Consider the following 21270-nt stretch of genomic DNA (forward strand, 5'->3'; position numbering starts at 1 on the left):
TGGGTATTTAACTTTTACGTTGTTTCATGGTTTTGTCGTGTTTCTGGCAGTTAATCTCCGAATTTTTAGGTATGAAGGTTTAAAGATTGGAAGATGAAATCATTAAGATTTAAAAAATACGTTTGTCGAATTTATTCTTTAAAAATTATTAAAAAAAAGAACATGAAATATTAGAATTTTAGGTAACTTTACGAGTTTCTTCTACAGATCTAACGCTTTACTTTTTAACTCCAAAGATTTTTTAATTTCTGCATGTGTTTCACTATAACTTCTGTGTAACATGCGTTTTTCTCGTTCGAATTCTGTTTTCAATTCATCCATTCCGAGACAGTAATTGCGGTCCATTTGTTGCCGTTCAAATTTCAAAATGGAGATTTCCCGTTCGTAATCTTCAATGGTTTCTTGCCAAGCTTTCCTTTCAACACTCATTCTTGTCTCATACTCCAGTCGCACATCCTTCTCAAAACAATGTTTTTCTTCTGATAATTTTTTATCGTATTCCTCCTTTTCGGAGTTAAATAATTTCAGCAGTTCAGTTTTTTGTTTTCGATACGCCTGGGCGAGCTCATGTTGTATCGACGTTTCGTCAAACGTACCAGATGTGGTAGACTCTGTTTGCTTTCCACATGTACATTGACTGTTATTTTCTTCCGTTTTATCCAGTAACAAGCTGCAAACGTTTCCATAGTTTCGTAAATCTATGGACGAGAATGTATCGAATTCTTTGCGCAGTTGATTATATTCGTGCCAGTTTTGAGAAGCGATTTCGTTGTTTTCCATTACTTTGTGTAAATTATCAACAAAAATCTTCATTTTTGATTCTATCAATGTAAACAATTCTATTTTATCTTTGAATGAGTTTAAAATTTCTTCTCGCTGTTTACTTAATTTCTTTTCACTTTCTTCTTTCAAAACTTTTGAAAGTTCAACCAACATTTTGTCGCGCCGTTCTATCTCTTTCAATAACTCTGTTTTCTCGTTTTCATAAGCTCTTTTCATGCGCAACCTTTCCTCTTTGGAGTCTTCCATTATCTCCCGTTTTTCCCGTTCGAATTTTTCAATAATGTTGTTTTGTTCGAATAGAAAACTTCTTTCGACGTGGTACAATTTGGCTTCGAAATCTTCATTTTCGAAGGAAGCCAAAATGTGTTTACTTTCTTTCAAAGTGTTAAATTTATACGAATTTTGATTGCTTTGATTTGTTAATGAGTTTTCATCGACCTGTGATGTTGATTTCATGAGCCCGTCACTCTCCCCAGTCCTTTCTGGATCTTTTAAAATCGTCTGTGTTGATGGAGAAGAGTTGCTGCGGAGTAAAACCGTTTTCTCCTCGCCACTCTTGTTTACAGTCTCGACATTTTCCATCTTTCTGCGAAAGAGATTTCTAGGAACCATGTTCATTAGCTTTCCCATATTACCATCCCTCTTAAAACAATAAAACTTTTTTTTTTTTTGCTAAACGGAAAACAATAGAACTCGTTTTGTGTAGAAGGGGAGCATAAAACCTCTCGCATGAATGCATCTATCAGTTCTTCATCGCATGGCTTATAATTTCCACACACTACGCATGATGTAAAGCTAAATACATTCCATGAAGGAGAGTCTAATCTTAAAGGTTTTTAATTGACTTGTTCTAAGTAGTTAGCTTTTGTGTTACAAAAACATTGCACGTGTCGCTGTAGACATTATTTTCTACTTTAAGTAAGTCAAATGTTATTATAAATATTGCTATTAAATGAACAACAACAAAAAACCATCTGCCAAATACAAAATTCATTTCTTCTTTTAAATGTGCTAATATTTACTTGCATTCTAATGCGATAATTTTCTCGTAAAAATCCAAAAATGGAACACCTTTCTGTGACCACAAGCTTCGCGGGAAGAAAAAGGAGAGTGGAAAATTACTAATTCGTACGCCCCGACATTGCCTTAAACGTAATCTGTCTACACGCCTTCGTAAGAACTATTCCTATGACTTGTGTTTTAGTAATAAATATTCAATTAATTAATGAAATATGTTTAGAAAAAAAAATACAGTTTCAATAAGAAGCCCAACCTACGACACAACTATTTTCTTATTTTAAACTTTATAATCTTCTCTTTTTATTAACAAAGAAGGATGAAAGGTTAAGATAATAAAAGAATTATCACAACAGTGTTTCTTAGACGTAATTAGCATAAGTTGTTTTTAGGGACGATTGTGCTTTCTACACAGGCCTGTAGTAAACTTTTATGCTACTCAGAAAAACGCAAAAAGCATTTTGAACATTTTACTTTGGAGTGTCCGGCCGTCATTTGACTTCCGCAGCAACTCTCCACCTTAGTTCCTAAATCGATTAAGATCTGACAATTTCACTTTTCAGGGTTCGTCGTAGTGTTCCCTTTGTGAATACTCGTAGCTTGGTTTAAATTAATATTCGTATGCTTATAATTTCATGACAACAGTGCTGTGCAAAAATTAAGAGATGTTTAATTTAGGTAGAATAGCTAAAAAGTCACTTAACAATTGTGAAAATGGTTGATATGCATTTAAATTTGCGGTTCGTTGGGGAAAAATGAAAATGCGGGGTTATGATCCATTTGAGCGGAATACTTTCTTCCATTGTATTCTCGGATGAATTTTGTTTGTAGTATAGGCTTGAAAGGTTCTAGAAATTTGGAATGTTATGAGAGGGATACCAACTTTTAAACTTGGTATGTGAAGGTATGACTAACTGCTTCTGTTGACAAAATGTTGTCTTTACTTGAGAACTTGATTATCCAACGCCTTATTTTCATCTCGGTTATCTAACCACAATATGCGCTGCATGTCTTTTCTTTTCGACTGCAAAATTTAGTAAAAACAACAATTTATTTAAGACTCCGAACTTTTGCACTTTGTCTGTCTTGGAGCTGCTGAGTTTTCAAGTTTTCTAACATTTTGTGCAGCCAACAGCAACGAGCATGAACATTTTGCGTTCTGAAATTCAAACGTAACTAAAATATCTTTAAAATATTGAGAATCGTTTACAAGGATTAACCCTTGTGGTAACAAAAAATCATCTTTCAAAAATTCGAATTGCGGTTGGCAACTAAGTCCAAGACCTAAATGGTTCATGGTTAGCACCTTAGAGTGACACAATTCATCGCCTTTCTAAAACATGAGAAACACTTCTCATGACAACACATTACTCGTCAAGAATTATTCATGACGGTCAAACAGTGGGGCTAATTTTGTCCGGATATTTGCGGGACTCGTCCTTTAAAGGGTTAACGAATACTCTTGACAAGATGTTAAAATTTTGAATTTTGAAACAAATAAATGTTAATGTGAAAAATGTCAAACATAAATATTCGCCAACCTTGTTGTTTTGTTATTTTTTAAAGGTACCTCCTCGTGTGAATGTGTTTGAGAAGAACGTGTTTTTGGCAGTAACCAAATCACAAGTAAATTTTATTTGGAAGATGACAGAAGTTGTAGGTTCTATGAAGACACACAATTCGTCACTGCAAACAGCACATTTTAAGTGTTGCACGCCGTTGAAATATAATGAGCCTGGTACGAGTTAGTTGGCAACATTTTTAAGTACCGTAATTGACTGATTTATTGGCATTTACTTCAAGAATGAAATTTTATGCACAGTAAATCAATGTGCAGAATAAAACATTGCGCTGTAAGTTTGATTTACACGAAGTGAGAAGCGATAACAAACAAATCTAAGGGAACTACTCTAACGCTTCTCAACGAAAAGAATTTTGTACTTACGTTTAAAAGGACTGTAAAGGAAGAAGAAGCAAGGTCCAGAAAGATATTAATATGCCTTCTTCTAAAGTGTTTCTTTCAAAAACATGAAAAAAATTGCTTCCAGCTTTCTGTTATCCTGTTAAATTAAGTTTTTTTTCACGAAAATCAATTAGCAACCAATTCTCAATTATAAAATCAATATAATGACAACTCGTCGTTACCACTAATTGGACTTTGCAAAAATTGTGCAATACATCTAAAGAGAGGATTTGGGCTAAGTAAAAAAAAAAAAAAATCACCAAACCTTTAAAGCGACATACCAGTGACACATGCCATCGTCCAATCAATATACAGTCCAGTTTGTAGTTCGAACAAATTTTAAATCACTGGAAATGATTCTCTCGTTTTTCTTTTCGTATTTCGAATCTCTCTACTTCTAAGATTTCATAATTTGGACGAAATTTCAAATCCCTTCGAAAAATTTCATGTAGTTAGTTTTACTATGAACCGTGTAACTATTTTGGAAATATTTTGATAATTTGTCTGTTTTATCAGTGTCCAGCAAGTAAGAAAAATGCGCGGAAGAAAAGCGTACCAAGGTTCACTTAACTGGGGTGGCCTCGGGTGACTCAAATGGTTTCTGTACCGTAATTTGAACAAAATTGTTTTTAAAAAACCAAGCTGTCTATAATACGGACCTGTCTCCTGATTTGAATAAGAGAATCAACTGTGTACGAGTTTTTAAATACAGATTAAAAAAGAAAAAAAATCAGTTATTTGCAAAACTGATTTTGGCGAATGACTGGTCCCAAATTCTTTATGATGTCTCGAATTATAGTAAGACAAGATAGATTTTAGACAAAAATACTTTCAATTAAGCACGAAAAACTGGAAAGTGCGAAGAGCTGAGAACCTTTGTGGATGACCTGTTTTTTTTTTTAATTTTTTGCAGATTTTGCTGAATCCAAAAAAAATAAGTTCTGCAAAAAAAACGATCCGCAAAAATTTCTTCCAGAATTAATTCATAACCTTAAGGTATTAAGGTTCTACACCTGTTACTTCTTGTGATAAATAAAAAAAAAACATTTCCCTGTAATGTTGTTATTAACAAAATATACATAAAATAATTGAAGATAAGCATAAAAATATTTTCACATCAAAATTAATTTTAAAGTTAAAAGTCTTGAAAAACAAGACGTTATCACACGGAGCTATCATAGCACACAATCAGAAAAATGGCGAAAAAGTGGCGAGAAAAGTTTCGTTCGAGGAGTCGTATAATTTATTACAACACCTGGATCAGCAAATTCTCTCTTAAATATCATTATTTTTTCTTTGTGCGTTTTTCTTGACCTCTGGATTTGTTCGCATAACTTCCTCTTCTTTTTCGACTTGAACGGTTTCCAAAATCCATTTGTTTTATTGTGAAACTTTGGTCAGTCAACAAGTCTTCAAATGTTTGTAAGTTTGGGGGTTTAAAACTTACCTCGTTATCATATACCCAGTCCGGTTCTTGTTTTATACTAGTCTGGAGTTTTAACTTTGTATTACTTTCTTTACAGGGACACGGATAAGCTGACCATCTTTGCCTCTTTACTCGTCTGGATTTGCTCTCGTTACTTTGGTAAAACAAACTTAACGAACTCACAGCTTCCTCAGGATACGAAATCTCCTCTTCCTTGATGTCTTCTTTAGAAATCAAAATTATGTTTTCTTTTTCTTTCTTGATTTTTACTTTTCTTTGTACAGGTTTCGCATTGTTGGAATCGAAAGATCGTCTTTTGAGTCGTTCCAGAATTTGTTTCAATCTTTCCCCTTTCTTTGAACGAACTGACAACATGGTATCACACGGACTGCTTTTCGACGAATTTATAACATGCTTTGGATTTCTCACTTGCTCAGATGTTTCTTTCTTTGATGTAGCATTTGTTTTTGTACTATCAGGCAAAGTATTACATGGCAGTTCTGGACGCGCAATTAGTTCACTACTTGCATTCTTTTCCATGAAGACGTTCCGAGTACGGGCTTTTGATTTTAATCTTTTTAACGCTTCCTCGACATCTCTTGCACATAGAACAACAAAGCATTCCTTAACAATCAAACTGGGTGAATTAAGCCCTAAAAAAAGAAATTGTCGTTATCAACATGACCCCAACAATTTTCGTATATGCAGACATGGTGAATGAGGCCACATTCGCGGTTCCTCCTATTTTTTGTAACAACTTATGAGGCATACCGTTTTAGTGGTTAAAATTTGGCGACTTTTCATCATTCTTAGCTAGCTCCCTAGCCGTCAAAAGGTTTTTTGATATGACGTCACGGATGTGTCATGGTGACTTATCGGTTAACAACAGGTAGTCATGAAATAATCGCATAAATTTTAAATACTTTATTAACAACATATTATAACCATTTTATTGCTTTTATAAAGTAAATTTAGACATCTAAACCATTTGATAGTTTTTTATTTTAAAGTTTTTATTTCAACGTTGTAGCTTTTTTTAGGCTCAGAAATATATGATGATGGCATATTGAACTAAATAGCGTCATGCAAATACTTTTTATTCCCAATTGTCCCGCAATGTGCTACCAAAATGTGAGGCAAATTTTGTGGCAACACCATATTTAACACTTCCTCCCTTTTCCTCGACTTTTGGGAACCCTGAAATATCCCCGTATGGATATGGTTGCGCCAAGTCAGCACTACCCAAATGCCATCATGTGCGGTTTAAAAAAAAAATATTTCGTCGTCTTAAGATAAGTTTTTAAATCGCCGTAATTTGTTACAAAACGTTTTTAATTAATTCAAATTTATACCTTTGCTTTTTGAGGAATTCTTTACTTGTGTTTTTATTTGAACATTACGCGACTTCTCCATTTTATCACTTTCAGGATGCATGTTCTTTTCTAAAAACGAAAACAAAACAGAGTGTTTAATTAGTCAAAGTGATCTTACACGTCCCTTTTAAAAAACACTTACCATTTCTTGAAACTGATCTGGTCTTCACCACAGGGGTGCAAAACACCTTTATGTTTTGTATTTCTGGCGTCCTTGATATATTTTTAGTTTGGTCTTTAACCCTTTTTGGTACTGAAGAGCTTTCAACTTTCTTTATATCCATCTCTTTTTCTAAAGCATATAAAGAATATGTTGTACACACAAGCCTATTACAATTAACGAGTCAATTCATGGAACAAATGAAGAACATTTTTACAACATTGAAATTTTCAGATGGGGATAATATAGCTAGTTGATATAACTAGCTGTAAGATCGTAAACAAATCCACGGAATTAACTTTACAATCTTTTGCTCATGGACAGACAGCGAATATTATAACATAGATGACAACAAATAATGCTTTTTATTGGAATTAAGCTTAAAAATAATCTGCATATGGATAATTTATTGCACGTTTTCGTCATAATCGCAACATAAACGCAAATGGGTGCACATGGCAGCCCAAGACGTCCAATAAGGCGCCTTTATGACTTACTAAAAAGACTTCCAGACAGATAATATATATATTGTAATAGGTTAGACCATTGATCGCTGCTCAAAAGTACATACTTTTTTCCATATTTTAAATAAAATTACACTTCGAATTATTAACAAGACATTTAGTGATTTGCACTTTGGCAATGTTTTCTTGTCACGAAGATTATAAAATTAAAAAACCTTATATTTAAAAAATGGCGCAAGTTACAAACGTTCTTAGGAGTTAGGTTAGGATGGGTTATTAATTATAATAACGGTACAGTACTCACCTTGTGTTTTTGATGGAGACTTTTTAGAAGGTGTATACGAAATCCTGGGACTCCATTTTAATTTACCTAACAGAATAAAAAAAGTAATTCGGACTGCAAGATCATGGAGATGGGTTATACTAAGTAGGTATCACAAGATATTTAAAAAGTTTTATTATTTTAAGTACAGAAACTTCTACGGAAGGAAAAAAACGCAAAATTTTTACATTTCGCAAAAAATAAACTTTCGCGGAAAATTTTTTAAAGCATTATTTTTTATTCATCAAAAGTTAACTTAAGAATCTAGAAATGAACCTTCAAACATATTATTTTATTATTAAAGATTTCAACTGAAACTGGAACAGGCTATTCTTGTGGATTTTTTGAAGAATCAAATTTGTCGTTTCGAATAATAATAATAAAAATAATAATAAAAAAATAATGAAAATAAGACTCAGAAACTTCTTTTTTCTGTAACATTGACCTTCGCGAATTAAAGAAAAAGTTCAGAAAAGTTCAAAGAAAAAGAAAAAGTAAAAGAAAAAGAATCGACACCTTTGAAAACTTTGGCGACGAATTTTATATGAAATATTCTACACTTACAGCATGAGAAAATTTCGTCAGTTTACTTTATCATATGCACAATACCTCAAATTGGGGGAAATTTGATTTGCCAAATTTTCGTCCAAACTTGCCTAACTTCAATATAACGTTAATATACCTTTGTGTAACATTTTGTTAGGAAAAAACAATAAGTTTTAATGCACCAGACCTAGGCCAACATCTGTGTACATTTCGTCTACATCGTCTCATGAAATAGTGGTTCGCTTAAATTTTTTAAGGCTCGGATAGAACCCCAGGTGTTGCAGAATCCCAGGGATTGCAGAAGCCGTGGGGAAAATAAAACAAAATCCTAACCTTTCTTTCTTACACAAGAGGTTTTCTGAGTTGACGCAATTTCATCTTTCCTTTCCTGTTCGCTTTCCGTTTCAGTGAGTCGTCCATCCAACAGGTCATCTGTATCATTTGCAAAATTTAAAATATAGTCAATAAGTCAAAAATGTAAAAAGAAATAATTTGTGCACTTACTAATTCAAAATATAATTTTAACATTTTTTTCTGAACGTTTACCTTTTTCAACTTTTCAAAGAAAACATGTTTTTCCAGGTCTGAACAACCATCGAAAAACTGAACTCGTAATCTCAAAATTCAACTAACCTGAAATAGCCATTGAGTTTGTAATAGATGTCGCTGATCTAGTTAAATCGTTTTTTGAAGTTAAAGAATCGCAGCCTTTACTTTGTTTACCATCTAAAGGTAAAATCGAAAACATTAACAATAGAATAGTATCATTATTTTACTTCACCAAAAATATTATAAGAAGTATACACCAACCTTCTGATTTTGAATCATTTTCGCTGTGATTCAAAATGACTTCATCAACACTTTCCATTTTATTCACTTCAGGACGTTTCAAAGCAGTTCTTGCTTCAGGTGTATGTATTGACTTCTTTTTGGTATGTTTTCTTACAGTTGAAGTGCCATGTAGTGGATTCTTCGACTCGGGGACAGAATCTCCTAGTGTAAAGAAAACACTTCTTTTAACTTAAAATGACGTTACGAGGGTTTAAAAGTCAAGAATTAATGTGATATTAAAATAAAAATGATTTAACAATTGAACTAAACATTTTGTTTGGTGTTTCTGGAATTGAATATGATTTTAAAGGTAATGCCATGCAAAAAGAACAAATTATTTCTTCTACAAATTAAAATATTAAGCAAAAGTAAAAATTGAGGGCAGTTTTGGAGATTTAAGGAGTTTTAAAGAGGCGTGAAAAATCTAATATGGACATGTTAAGTAGAAGCTGGCACATGATTGAGAAAATGTTGCAAACTGTACCTTCGAGAAAAAAATTTAGGTAGAAGAACTACTTTGCGCATTATTATTAAATGGTAGTGAGCGGGGATTGACACGTAGTCCCCCAGAACTGGGAACTACAAACGAACGCACTACAACTACGTTCAGGAGAACTACTGTGCACATCACTAACACATTGCTATAATTTTATTTACACCAAAAAACAGAAACAAACAAAACTTTTTTAATAAAAATAATGATAGAAAACATATAGTTTTCGAAATTATTCTTTTTTATCATGTAATTAATTAGAGGAAGAAGAGAGCTTCTGTTGCCCTAAATACAAATTTTAAAATGTTAATGACAAATGTTTGAGAAAAAGGTATTTCATAGTGATAATAAACTAATATGTTATGAAGTTATCTATGATTTTCTGAAGTGGTATGTTCATTACTTTCCTGTAACTTAAAATGACACGCGTTGGGGCATTAGCAGATCAGAAGCAAGTGTTTACATGAAATCACAACAAAAAGAAATAACAAGTGTTTACATGAAATCACAACAAAAAGAAATAGCAAGCAAGTGTTTGCATGAAATCACAGCAAAAAGAAATATCAAGCAGTTGTTTGCATGCATTCACAGCAGAAAGAAATATCAAGCAAGTGTTTGCATGTATTCACAGCAAAAAGAAATATCAAGCAAGTGTTTGCATGTATTCACAGCAGAAAGAAATATCAAGCAATTGTTTGCATGTATTCACAGCAAAAAGAAATATCAAGCAAGTGTTTGCATGCATTCACAGCAAAAAGAAATATCAAGCAATTGTTTGCATGTATTCACAGCAAAAAGAAATATCAAGCAAGTGTTTGCATGTATTCACAGCAAAAAGAAATATCAAGCAAGTGTTTGCATGCATTCAAAGCAAAAAGAAATATCAAGCAAGTGTTTGCATGCATTCACAGCAAAAAGAAATATCAAGCAAGTGTTTGCATGCATTCACAGCAAAAAGAAATATCAAGCAAGTGTTTGCATGCATTCACAGCAAAAAGAAATATCAAGCAATTGTTTGAATGTATTCACAGCAAAAAGAAATATCAAGCAATTGTTTGCATGTATTCACAGCAAAAAGAAATATCAAGCAAGTGTTTGCATGCATTCACAGCAAAAAGAAATATCAAGCAATTGTTTGCATGCATTCACAGCAAAAAGAAATATCAAGCAAGTGTTTGCATGTATTCACAGCAGAAAGAAATATCAAGCAAGTGTTTGCATGCATTCACAGCAAAAAAAAATATCAAGCAATTGTTTGCATGCATTCACAGCAAAAAGAAATATCAAGCAATTGTTTGCATGTATTCACAGCAAAAAGAAATATCAAGCAAGTGTTTGCATGCATTCACAGCAAAAAGAAATATCAAGCAATTGTTTGCATGTATTCACAGCAAAAAGAAATATCAAGCAAGTGTTTGCATGCATTCACAGCAAAAAGAAATATCAAGCAGTTGTTTGCATGCATTCACAGCAGAAAGAAATATCAAGCAAGTGTTTGCATGCATTCACAGCAAAAAGAAATATTAAGCAATTGTTTGCATGTATTCACAGCAAAAAGAAATATCAAGCAATTGTTTGCATGCATTCACAGCAGAAAGAAATATCAAGCAAGTGTTTGCATGCATTCACAGCAAAAAGAAATATTAAGCAATTGTTTGCATGCATTCACAGCAGAAAGAAATATCAAGCAAGTGTTTGCATGTATTCACAGCAAAAAGAAATATCAAGCAAGTGTTTGCATGACATCAAAGCAAAAAGAAATATTAGCAATTGTCTCATGACATCACAACAAAAAAAAATTACCTGAAATATTGATAGACTTTGTAATAGTTGTCACTGATCTAGTCAAATCGTTTTTTGAGGTTAAAGAAACGCAGCATTCACTTCGTTTACGATCTAAAGGTAAAATAAAAAAACATTAACATTAGAATAGTGTCATTATTTATTTCAACAGAAATATTATAAGAAGTATACACCAACCTTCTGATTTTGAATCACATTCGCTGTGATTTAAAATGACTTCATTAACACTTTCCATTTTATTTACTTCAGGATTCATCATAGCTTTTCTTACTTCAGGTGTATGTATGATTGATTTCTGTTTTGTATGTTTTGTTACAGGAGTAGCTTCAGGGTTGGGTAGAAGATTACTCAGTTTTTGTGATGCATCTCCTAGTATATAGAAAATGTTTTGTCAATAAATCAAAGTGCAGCAAGTGTTTATTAGAAGACACAAAGTAGATATCTATTTTTAATCTGTTTTCCAAATATAAAAATCGGTAACAAACAAACCCAATATTTTGTTCGGTGTTTCGGGAATCAAACATGCATGAGATAGTATTTTTTCATAATCATTTGATGTTGAAAGATCAACTTTCTTGTTCTGTTTGTCCTCTGTTACTAAATTCAAGAAAATAGTCCCTAACTTATTAAGAAATCGTCTTACATGCCACTTTATTTTGATGCACAAACAGTCAAAATACGACTATTAGGAGAAACATTTTATGGATAATAATCACCAATTTTAAGTTACTTATTTTTTTAATAATAGCAAATATCTCACACCCTAAAAGGTTTAAAAATTAGGAATTCACAAGATATGTCTAGCAGATAAAACTAAGTATTAAAGCGAAATAAAGTACCTGAATCTCTGGTGTTTATTGATTGTGTGACCTCAACCAGTAAATCTAAATTGTTTTCACCAGAACAATGTGGTGCTTCCATGTTGTTGTTATTTCGATCAAGATGTTGCACCTCATCTAATAAGGTAATTGTGAGTAGAAAGAAGCAATATGGACAAAATGAACAAAATGAACAAAAAGTGATATGTTAAAGTTAAATTTTGTACCTAAAGTTTTCTTTGTGGGACAGCTTGGTAATTGATAGTACTGGTTTTGTTGTTGACTCTCTTGTTTTCCTTGTATAACTTTATCATTCCGTGAAAAAAAAAAAGTGTGATAATTTATAACAACTAATGACGTTTTAAATATCTTAAAAGAATAAATTAAAGTTCCAGGAAGATTATTCCTTTTCTTCTTACTTTTTGGTAGGTATTCAGTCGAGATGCTTGTATTCTTTTCATGATTTGTAAAGTCTTGACTAACATCAGAATTATTAATGCTAACATTAGCTGGAAATAAAATTATAATCGTGCTAATTTGTTAACTTTGTTGACAATCCCAAAAATTAATACACATGTAAGACTTTCAAACACAAAGAACATGAAATCCATCCATAAAAACATATTTACCATTAAAGTAACTATTATCTTGTCTTGGAAAGAGATCGGAAGAATTCCTCTGAAACATAGACTCATCTTGATTTCTTTGAAACACAAAATCTGTGTAATCACATCCAAGTGGAAGATCATCGACTTCTAAAATATAAAAAATATTACAAAATTCAAACTGTTTGAGTTAACCTCAAAGTAAGTCATGCAACTTATTGTCACCTGGTGGATACATGAAGCTGCCATTGGATTCTTCTGAAGGTTCAAAAAGTTGATTATCGTTTTCTGTATGCATACTAACTTCTTCAGGAAAATGACTTAATACTTGTTCGATGTTGGCATCAGCAACTGGCATATTGCTTTCAGTAAGACAACTGTTTAAATCCAGTTCTGTATTCATCTCACGCAAAGAAAGCATACTTTCGCTACTTTCTCTTATGCTCTTACTTTTCATTTCTCTCTCTTTCATGCCTAATGAGAAAAATTAAAATAAAGCTAAACGACATAATATTTATAGGATATTATTAGTAGGAAATTTGACATGATTTAATTTAAAAGATACAATTTATGACTATGTACCTCTTTGGCAAGCAGTAAGCAATCTCCCACCTAAAATTTAATACAGCACAGAAAAATCATTAAAAAAAGTGCAAGAAAGATTGGGATAAATCATTTCAGCTGGTATTATTGAACAATTGTGCGAAAAAAACTTTTGTGTGCAAGGTCTAAATATTATATTATGTTGTCTAAAACTGTTTTCATATGAAGCCTAAACATTTCCACATTCTAAAAAAATGTTCTACAATAACTAAAAACGATGAATTTTGTAGATCTGATTTGGACTTAGTTATAGAAAATTGTAACTTACATGAAAATTAAATCGCCTGTCACGAAGAGGAAACAAACCAGTTTCTGAAGACGATTTTAAAAATCTATTCTAGACGTGTTCATAAACATTGTCAAAAAAAGTTTTTATCTCGAGATTCATCTTAATTTAAGCTTAGGGCCAGGGTGCAAGATTGTGTGCCTGATAAAACTTTCATTTGATTAAATTTTTTTTATTCTTTTGTGACAGATCTAGTTTTTTTTGAAAAAAGCGCGTCAAAATAAAAAGACTGAGTTCTAATTTGAATATGACGTTTTATAGTTCAAAACATTGCGCTAGCTAGACAAAGTCCTATGTTGGTGCTTATAATGCAACAGAATTTCGAATAAGAAACAAAGAAATGCATCATAGTTTCTTGTCCAGTGACAAAGAAAAGACTGTTCCAGACATTTCGGCTCTAAAGTCTTTTAGTTTTGAGCCTGAAATGTCGTCGGAAGAGCAAAATAAATTTTTAAGTTCAAACCATGAAGACGAAGTTATACAAAAGAAGGCAATCGAATAGGACACAATAATTGGTGTAAATGAGGTGGTCACTGTAGACCGATGAGTTTATTCTCTGAAAGCTTGTGCTGCAAAGATAATAATGAAATTCCTGACGACTACTTCAAAAGTACAAATAATTTCGCTAAATATAAAGTCTTTCATATTTATAATCATGACTGAAGTGATATCCATTTTATATTTTTAACATCTTTCTGTCTTCAATTAATTGAAATTGATAAATTGAATCGTGTTAAAAATAAAAAGTCTGATAAAAAAGGAAATACATTTTCCATACGCACAACATGATAAAAAAGTTTCTCACCAAGCTCTTTACAATTTACTTTTCAACACAATCTTTTGTGAAAAAAACATCTTGCTCTCCATCCTAAATATTTTATGCAACTGCATCTTTGAAATTCAATGAAGAAGGCCCGGAAAGCAACAATGATGAAGCGATTTAAAAGAAAATAGAATACCGAAGATGTGTTTTAATGAAGAAATACAATAATGAGATGTGCTCCCAATGAGTTTACATGAACAGGGGTAAATTTTAAATTTCCTATTTTAAGAAAAACATGTATTATAGATTTGATGGGTACATAATCGATTAGAAAGAGATGTTCTGAAAGATATACCATCGTGTGCTTTATGGGCAATCCGCAATAAATACTCTACAGCCGATAGTCATTAATGTTAAAAGAAAGAATTATCATTGTGTAAAATATAATTTTTGTTGGCTTGGTATGTAATTGTTGGTTACGAACATGAAGTTTATACCAAGCTTGTATCTTTTTATTTTGATAAACAAATACAAAAGAAGTATGTGTTTGGCTGATACATACAAAATCAAATGATTTACGTAAATCAGGTAATTGCCTGAAGATCTCTTTCAAAGCAGTCTGTCTTAAAGTGTGTGGAACATATATAAAAACCTGAATCCTTAGGCAAGGCTTTTTCGAAGCTCTTTTTTTTTCTCTGCGCTGGGAATTTTGAAAAAAACTACAACATCGTCAACATTTTCTTTTGATTTATTATTACCAGTTCTGCTAGTGCAGTTGATGGTGGCACAATTTGGCATGTTTTCAAGCAGTTAAACTCAAAAGTTTAGTTAAATTAACAACTAATACTACTACCCCACTAGCACACTACACTTTGTGAACTAAAAAACGTCATAATTTTTAACTTGACCCAATCCTTTTAAAATCGCAAAGGGGCCAGAATAACGAAGCGATTTCACGCATAGTAAACACAACTTTTTACTAAGTTAGTGAAACTTTTATATAAAAAGAAATAGGTATTTCAAGTTTTTTTTGTTGCGGTTACTGTTTTTTTAAAAAAAAGCGCTTATACTTCCCCTTCAAGATATCAGTTATCTGTTAAGGCACTTTGACATTAGGCAGGGTCTAAGCAATTTTACCTGGGGTTATTATACTACTTAGTACCTAGTATATACATAGTCCCTGGTTGTTTCTTTTTCCCCATTTTGTATATAGGTTATATAGGAGTACAAGGTATTTTTTATTTATGTATTCGACACAGCACTAGATATTGTGGGGAAAAATACTAAAAATGAAAACTAAGAAAAGAAATTTCACATCAATCATGAGATACAAGTTTCCGTTGTTTTAAATATTTGGTGAATATTTTGGCATTCTATGTTGTTTTGACACATGTTTCAATTTTTGCTCAAAAGATGGGTAAGTAATGGAAAATCTGATATATTTGTTATAAATAAATGTTTGTTATAAAATATAGGTTTTATCAGTCCTGGATGTCAGTTGTTTGAGTTATGTCATGGCCACATAATTTCCCTAACCCACGGGATTAAAAAACATGAAAACAAATGCTGCCTTAGCTTTGGTGAGTTTGGGGTATGTTGTATTGTATATCAAACAACATTGCAGCAGCAATATGATTTCTATGAAGTTTCTAAAACGTTAAAACATCACCTAGACACAAATTAGGACTTGTGATCAGGTTACCAAACAGCATCTACGATCTACTTACTAAGTTGGATATTAAAGTCTTCTTAGTTTTCTTAAAAAAACATGCAGAAATATTAGCTTACCAATCTTTTTAGATTTTGTTTCACCTTGACAATTAGAATTTAACTCATTGAAAGTTTTTTCATCAGAAACCTGAAAAGAGGGAAAAAATGATAAATAGCAAGATCAGGGGTAACATAATACAGATAAAATAGAATAGATATATCTTACTAAATTTCTTTTCATTTTAGTAGAGGTAACTTTCACAACATTTCCTGCCACATCAGCAAGCAAATCCAAACTGGTTTTTCCTTTTCCATTCTTCTTCTTCTTCTTTTTACCTTTTTTTGCTTTACTTTTGGTTTTCTGTGCATCATTACTCTTTGGCTTACCTTTATTTGGCTTTACAGAGTTTGGTTTATCTTCATCAATATCAACATTTGGTTTATTTACAGAAGAACGTTCAATATCATCAATATGACTTTTTATATGATTTTCGAAGTTTGACTTTAATACCTCTTCACAACAAAGTAAACAAACTATGACATCTTCATAAAGAATATGCTTATTACATTCCAAAACATTTTCCCATATTTGAAACACCCCTTTGTGGTGACTGACCAATCTTTTTTTCCACAATCTAAAAGACGCTGATAACGCCTTATAATCAAAAACATTCCCTATCTCATCTGTTTTGGTACCAAACCCACTACGTAATGCGACAGTAAAAAAATCAATATCATTTAAGGTAAAACTGGACAACTTGGAAGATGATGGATCATTATACTGTTTACAAATCTGATGACTTTGAATATGTTGGATTATGTCTTCCTTGCAATATATTTCTATGTTACAAATCATACAAGACAGGGAACTTTTACTTAACTTATCATCATGTATTTTTAAATGATCTTTTAAATGCCTTTCAAATTCTGAATAATATAAAAAATGGCAAGTACACTGTGGGCAGTCGAACTGTCCTTTGTGTACATTATTAATATGGTCCAAAATGTTATCTGCATGACTGTACATTACATTGCACTTCAAACACTGATAACAAGGTGGGGTTTCATTATCCACAGTATAATCTTCGTCCCCATCAATGCTGGTACTGGAAGAGACAATATTACTTTGAACTGCAGATTGATGTTGATTTTTCTTTTGGCTGTGTTTCCAATAAATATGTTTCTCAAAAAGCTGTTCTGAGGTAAAAGATATGTTACAAGTTAAACAAGTAAATAATTTCTTGTTATCAGCTTTTGGGTGGCTAATAGTCATGTGATGTATCATAGGTTGTGCACCTTTAAAGAACAGACCACAAAAGGGGCATTGATAACGCTTTACATCTGCGTGAGTCTTTTCATGGCGTCTCAGGCTGCTTTTTGATTTAAAATGTTTGTGGCATATCACACATTCTAATGAATCAGATTTAATGGCATGTACAGCCAGTACATGGTCTTGTAATTTAGCTTTATTTTGAAAAGTCTGATTGCAAAACCCACACACTTTCTGCTGATTCTTTTTCTCGAGATGAAACATTTTCATGTGCTTTATTAAACAGTCTTCTGTGGGAACCCGAAGCTTACAGTAGCCACAATGTAAGGCATTTGTTTTTTCAGGTAAAGTTTTTTTCACTTTTGAAGGTATCACCATTTCAGACTGGCTTTGTACAACAATATCTAGGAGCTGTTTAAGTGTATCTTGTTGAATAATAACACTTTTTGAACTGTTTTGTTTTAAAGATGTTGCATTATACTTTTGATGCGTTTGGTTCACTGATATTGCATTCCCTTTCTTCGTTTGAAGTTTGATATCATTGTTTTTGTCGAGCTTTTCAACTTCATCTAATATAATTTCTTCGTTAACAACAATAACATTGTCAAATCTTGATAATTCTGATATCTGATCGTTTTGTAGATGTACAATCCCAACTTGGTCATTATCAACGACAAGATTTCCACCTTCACTCAAATTTTCTACAGCATTGGAGTTACAACTCTGTTCAAGATCGGGTTGAAAGCTTTTTATGTAATCTTGAAGTGAATTTAAATTCTGTGCATTTTGGGGCGGCTGAGGTGCCTGTGTGCTGTTTATTTCATGAGTGTCATGAATTGTTTCTGTAAATGGTGAAAAATGTTCCATATTGTCAGGGATCTTGGTTTGTTCAATTTGTAGCATCTTATTTAGTATGTCATCAAGCACAGTATCTTCAGCAATTTTTTCATTCCCAGGAAGAGTTGAGCAACTTTGGCCCTGTTCGTCAATCTGATGAAGAACATTTTTTATCTCTTGAAGGCTTAATGTAGAATATGTTGGTACTTCATTTACTGCAGAATTACTGTTGTTTACAGAATTTGCAATATTAAAATCTACTACAGGTGGTGCCTCACAAAGTTTAACATGATTTATACCTTCACTTTGGCTTGTATATACCTGGGTTATATTTTCTTTAAATGGAAATTTATCATCATCTGTATACACTGAGTTAATATATACAGGTGAACCCAAATTGACATCATTAATCACTGACGCTTCAATTGCGGTTTCATTTACTCCCTCACCTGTGGTAATACTTTGTAATACATCTTCTGGGAAACAATCTGATGCCATTAATTATTATGCTCAACTTAACCTAAATTAGAAAATATTTAGTATACAATCTACATGTTTTTTGTTTATTTTATAGCATATAAATAAAAAAATGTTAAAAAAAAATTATTTTATAAAACAATTTATTTCTATATTTCAAATTCCACAAGAAGGATATAGCAGTGATTACAGTGTTTAAAATAATGGCTGGTCAATGGTCAGTGACTGTCACTTCTCATTGGGAATCATTAGGGGATTGCCTTTTATTGTGGGCAGGTCAAAAAACTTGAAAGCGCTGATTTTCAGAAAAAAAGTGGGGAAATTTATTCAAAAACCTGCCTATCCTTGGCCTTATAGATATATAATGTTTGCGGGTTTGGAACCCTTGTTGAGCAGCTTTGAGATTCTGCATTTTTATTTCCTAACCAATAGGTAAACAGACCTGTAGAATGTTCTACTACATATACATTAATATCACACTTTTGCATGGATGACAGTCCTTTTTCAGTAAAAGTACAATCTTTAGTGCAAAAAAATAATGAGTACAATCGTTTAAAAAAATTTTTGGTTTTATAAGTTAAAATGTAAAGAATGCTATATATACAGAATTTTAATAAGAATAAACATTTTTTTATTTTCAAATAATTTTAGTGGTATTATTTTTTGCTGTTCCAAAATTGGTTAATTACACTTTCAATGAATATTAGTAGTTTTAAATTTGTCACATATTAAAGTAATTTTATCATCTAAGTTTGATTGATCTGTTTAGCCCAAAATTGAATTTTGTTCATATCTTTTTATAATTATTATATCTTTTATATCTATTATATTTTTTATATCTTTTTGGAATTTCAGATGGCCAATTTAATGGAAGTTTTGTTTTTACTTTTATTTCATAGGTTTGTAACGCAAAGTCCATCAATAAACAATAAAAGCAAATCTAAGCACTTTGTAGGATAATTTTAACAGTGAACTTGATTCTTGGATGATTTGCCAATAACTTGTGCAGCATTGTAAGTATATAAGTACCTACTTTAAGTACCAACTTGAGAAATAATTGGACAGAAATTTAATCTTTTTTGTTTATTTCAGAATTCTTCGAAATTTCGGTATAAAAATCTTTGCAACTTTTCTCATAGAAACCATTGGGTCCGTCTTCTAGCATTTCACTGAGTTTTTCAGATAATCTTGTCTATCCATGATAATAACATATGAATTTTTATCACAGCTTATAACTATAATATTACTAACCAGTCATACAAATTTTTACATATTAAATTCTTAATTGCACCAAAGTGAAAAATAAGAAAAGTGAGAAGTTTGTTTAACTTAAAGAGCAAAAACCATAAAAATGGGAGTGTATAAACAGTTTAAATCAAAAATACTAATATAACACCTACAGGTTTTCCCTTTTAAAAATCTGTTCTACTTGGCAGCAAATTTTGATAAATTATCATCTCATAAAAGTATCACAAGACATTTGCCTACCAGGAGAATAGTGTATGTGACCATGATTTCAAAATTGTCACTCATGCCTTGATATATTTGCACACATAAGACTTATGGTAAAATGAAATATATAATGTAATTAAGTTACACGTCGCTAATTTAGGTGGCAATAGTAAAATATACAATAATTCAATAAAAATTTTCAACTTGCATCCTGTTTTAACGACATTGAAATCTTCATCGTACAACACAACCTTTTCGTCCTCCATTTTCTTTTTCTTTCTGCGATGTGGATGGCTGAGGTCCATTATTTTTAGCTACCAACAAAGACTGTCACAGGAGGACGTTTAATCCATAAGTTGCCAATGTGCGATGCAAAAACCAAATAAAGGTTCATATTTTTAAGGGTAGCCATTATGAATTAATGAAGAAATAAAACGCAGTTAAAAGCAGTCTCCTCTTCATAAAAAGGGGCTGAGTTTTTCGTAGAATCTTTGTTTTCTAATTTTAAACCTGTTATATATTATGTAGTTTTAGGTGAGTTATTGCTAATTTAGCTTTGCTTAAATTTAGATATACTTTTAGTTCTTGTTTAATCAAAGGTTAATCTGTGACAGTTTCAGCATATAACATACGTTTTCCCCTAATCAAAAGTTGTATGCTAAGTGACATTCCGACCAGAGAATATTATTTTGAACAGAGATTTTTTGTGATTTTTTTCTTAGGAGTGTGTGAAAAGCCATTAAAGATTCTCATGTCTTAACTAGGTTATATATGGCCTCGTTAGTCTACCATGAGTCTCCTAACTAGGTGGCATGACCTAGATGTTTACTTGTGACTGGCTGAGGGTTGTTGCGCGTGTAGTTGCGTACGGGGTAAGTTTCGGAGATGTCCGTAGAATAAATGGGAGCTTTAAAATGTAAAACCGCCTTTGACGCGTCAGGGAATTCACAAGGTATATTCCTCAATATTAGGAAGGCTAACTAAAAATATAATATAAACCAACTTGACTACTATTCTTGTCTTTGCACACATTGTGAACACATTTATTTGGCTGCCATCTTGATTGGATTGAATTACTGGTTGACTCTTTGTATATGCCAGCGAATAACGGTAATGATGGCGGACACACGAAGTAAATAATCCGTAATAATTGAAAGTAAAAAAATCTGGAAATGCAACGAAGTGACGTAATACGTGAAGAAAAACTCCGCAAGATTGTGTAAGATTGTTTTTCTGATACTTTGTTGCTGATATATTATATTTGCTCT

General features: G+C 32.0%; 2 protein-coding genes across 4 annotated transcripts; both read right to left on the bottom strand.

Annotated features, from left to right (window-relative positions):
- Positions 1-201: 201 nt before the first annotated feature.
- LOC130613024 (cingulin-like protein 1) lies at positions 202-1395 on the bottom strand. Its single transcript, XM_057434346.1, has one exon. It carries the CDS (start codon positions 1393-1395, stop codon positions 202-204), a length of 1194 nt encoding a protein of 397 aa, XP_057290329.1.
- A 3414-nt stretch (positions 1396-4809) lies between these two features.
- LOC130612244 (uncharacterized) lies at positions 4810-21069 on the bottom strand. Of its 3 annotated transcripts, XM_057433550.1 has the most exons (19): positions 21006-21066; positions 16193-18593; positions 16045-16114; positions 13187-13216; positions 12830-13078; positions 12629-12754; positions 12419-12508; positions 12227-12304; positions 12021-12137; positions 11671-11778; positions 11359-11550; positions 11182-11274; positions 8865-9047; positions 8688-8780; positions 8388-8486; positions 7491-7556; positions 6705-6854; positions 6542-6631; positions 4810-5842 (listed from the first exon to the last, which is right to left on the bottom strand). In XM_057433550.1, exons 2-19 carry the CDS (start codon positions 18569-18571, stop codon positions 5049-5051), a joined length of 5007 nt encoding a protein of 1668 aa, XP_057289533.1. In that variant the 5' UTR covers positions 18572-18593; positions 21006-21066; the 3' UTR covers positions 4810-5048. The 3 variants fall into 3 exon arrangements, with proteins under 3 accessions (XP_057289533.1, XP_057289534.1, XP_057289535.1); XM_057433551.1 differs by lacking the exon at positions 13187-13216 and having other exon boundaries at positions 21006-21069; XM_057433552.1 differs by lacking the exon at positions 11671-11778 and having other exon boundaries at positions 21006-21067.
- Between the last annotated feature and the right edge of the window lie 201 nt (positions 21070-21270).

Source organism: Hydractinia symbiolongicarpus, chromosome 10, assembly GCF_029227915.1.
Source record: "Hydractinia symbiolongicarpus strain clone_291-10 chromosome 10, HSymV2.1, whole genome shotgun sequence".
Lineage (NCBI taxonomy): Eukaryota > Metazoa > Cnidaria > Hydrozoa > Anthoathecata > Hydractiniidae > Hydractinia > Hydractinia symbiolongicarpus.

Coding starts and splice junctions, on each gene's coding strand:
- LOC130613024 (XM_057434346.1), bottom strand. CDS start 1,395: ATGGTTCCTAGAAATCTCTTTCGCAGAAAGATGGAAAATGTCGAGACT.
- LOC130612244 (XM_057433550.1), bottom strand. CDS start 18,571: ATGGCATCAGATTGTTTCCCAGAAGATGTATTACAAAGTATTACCACA. Junction 11,275..11,358: donor ATGTGATTCAAAATCAGAAG/GTTGGTGTATAC, acceptor TTTTACCTTTAG/ATCGTAAACGAAGTGAATGC. Junction 6,632..6,704: donor CAGATCAGTTTCAAGAAATG/GTAAGTGTTTTT, acceptor TTTCGTTTTTAG/AAAAGAACATGCATCCTGAA.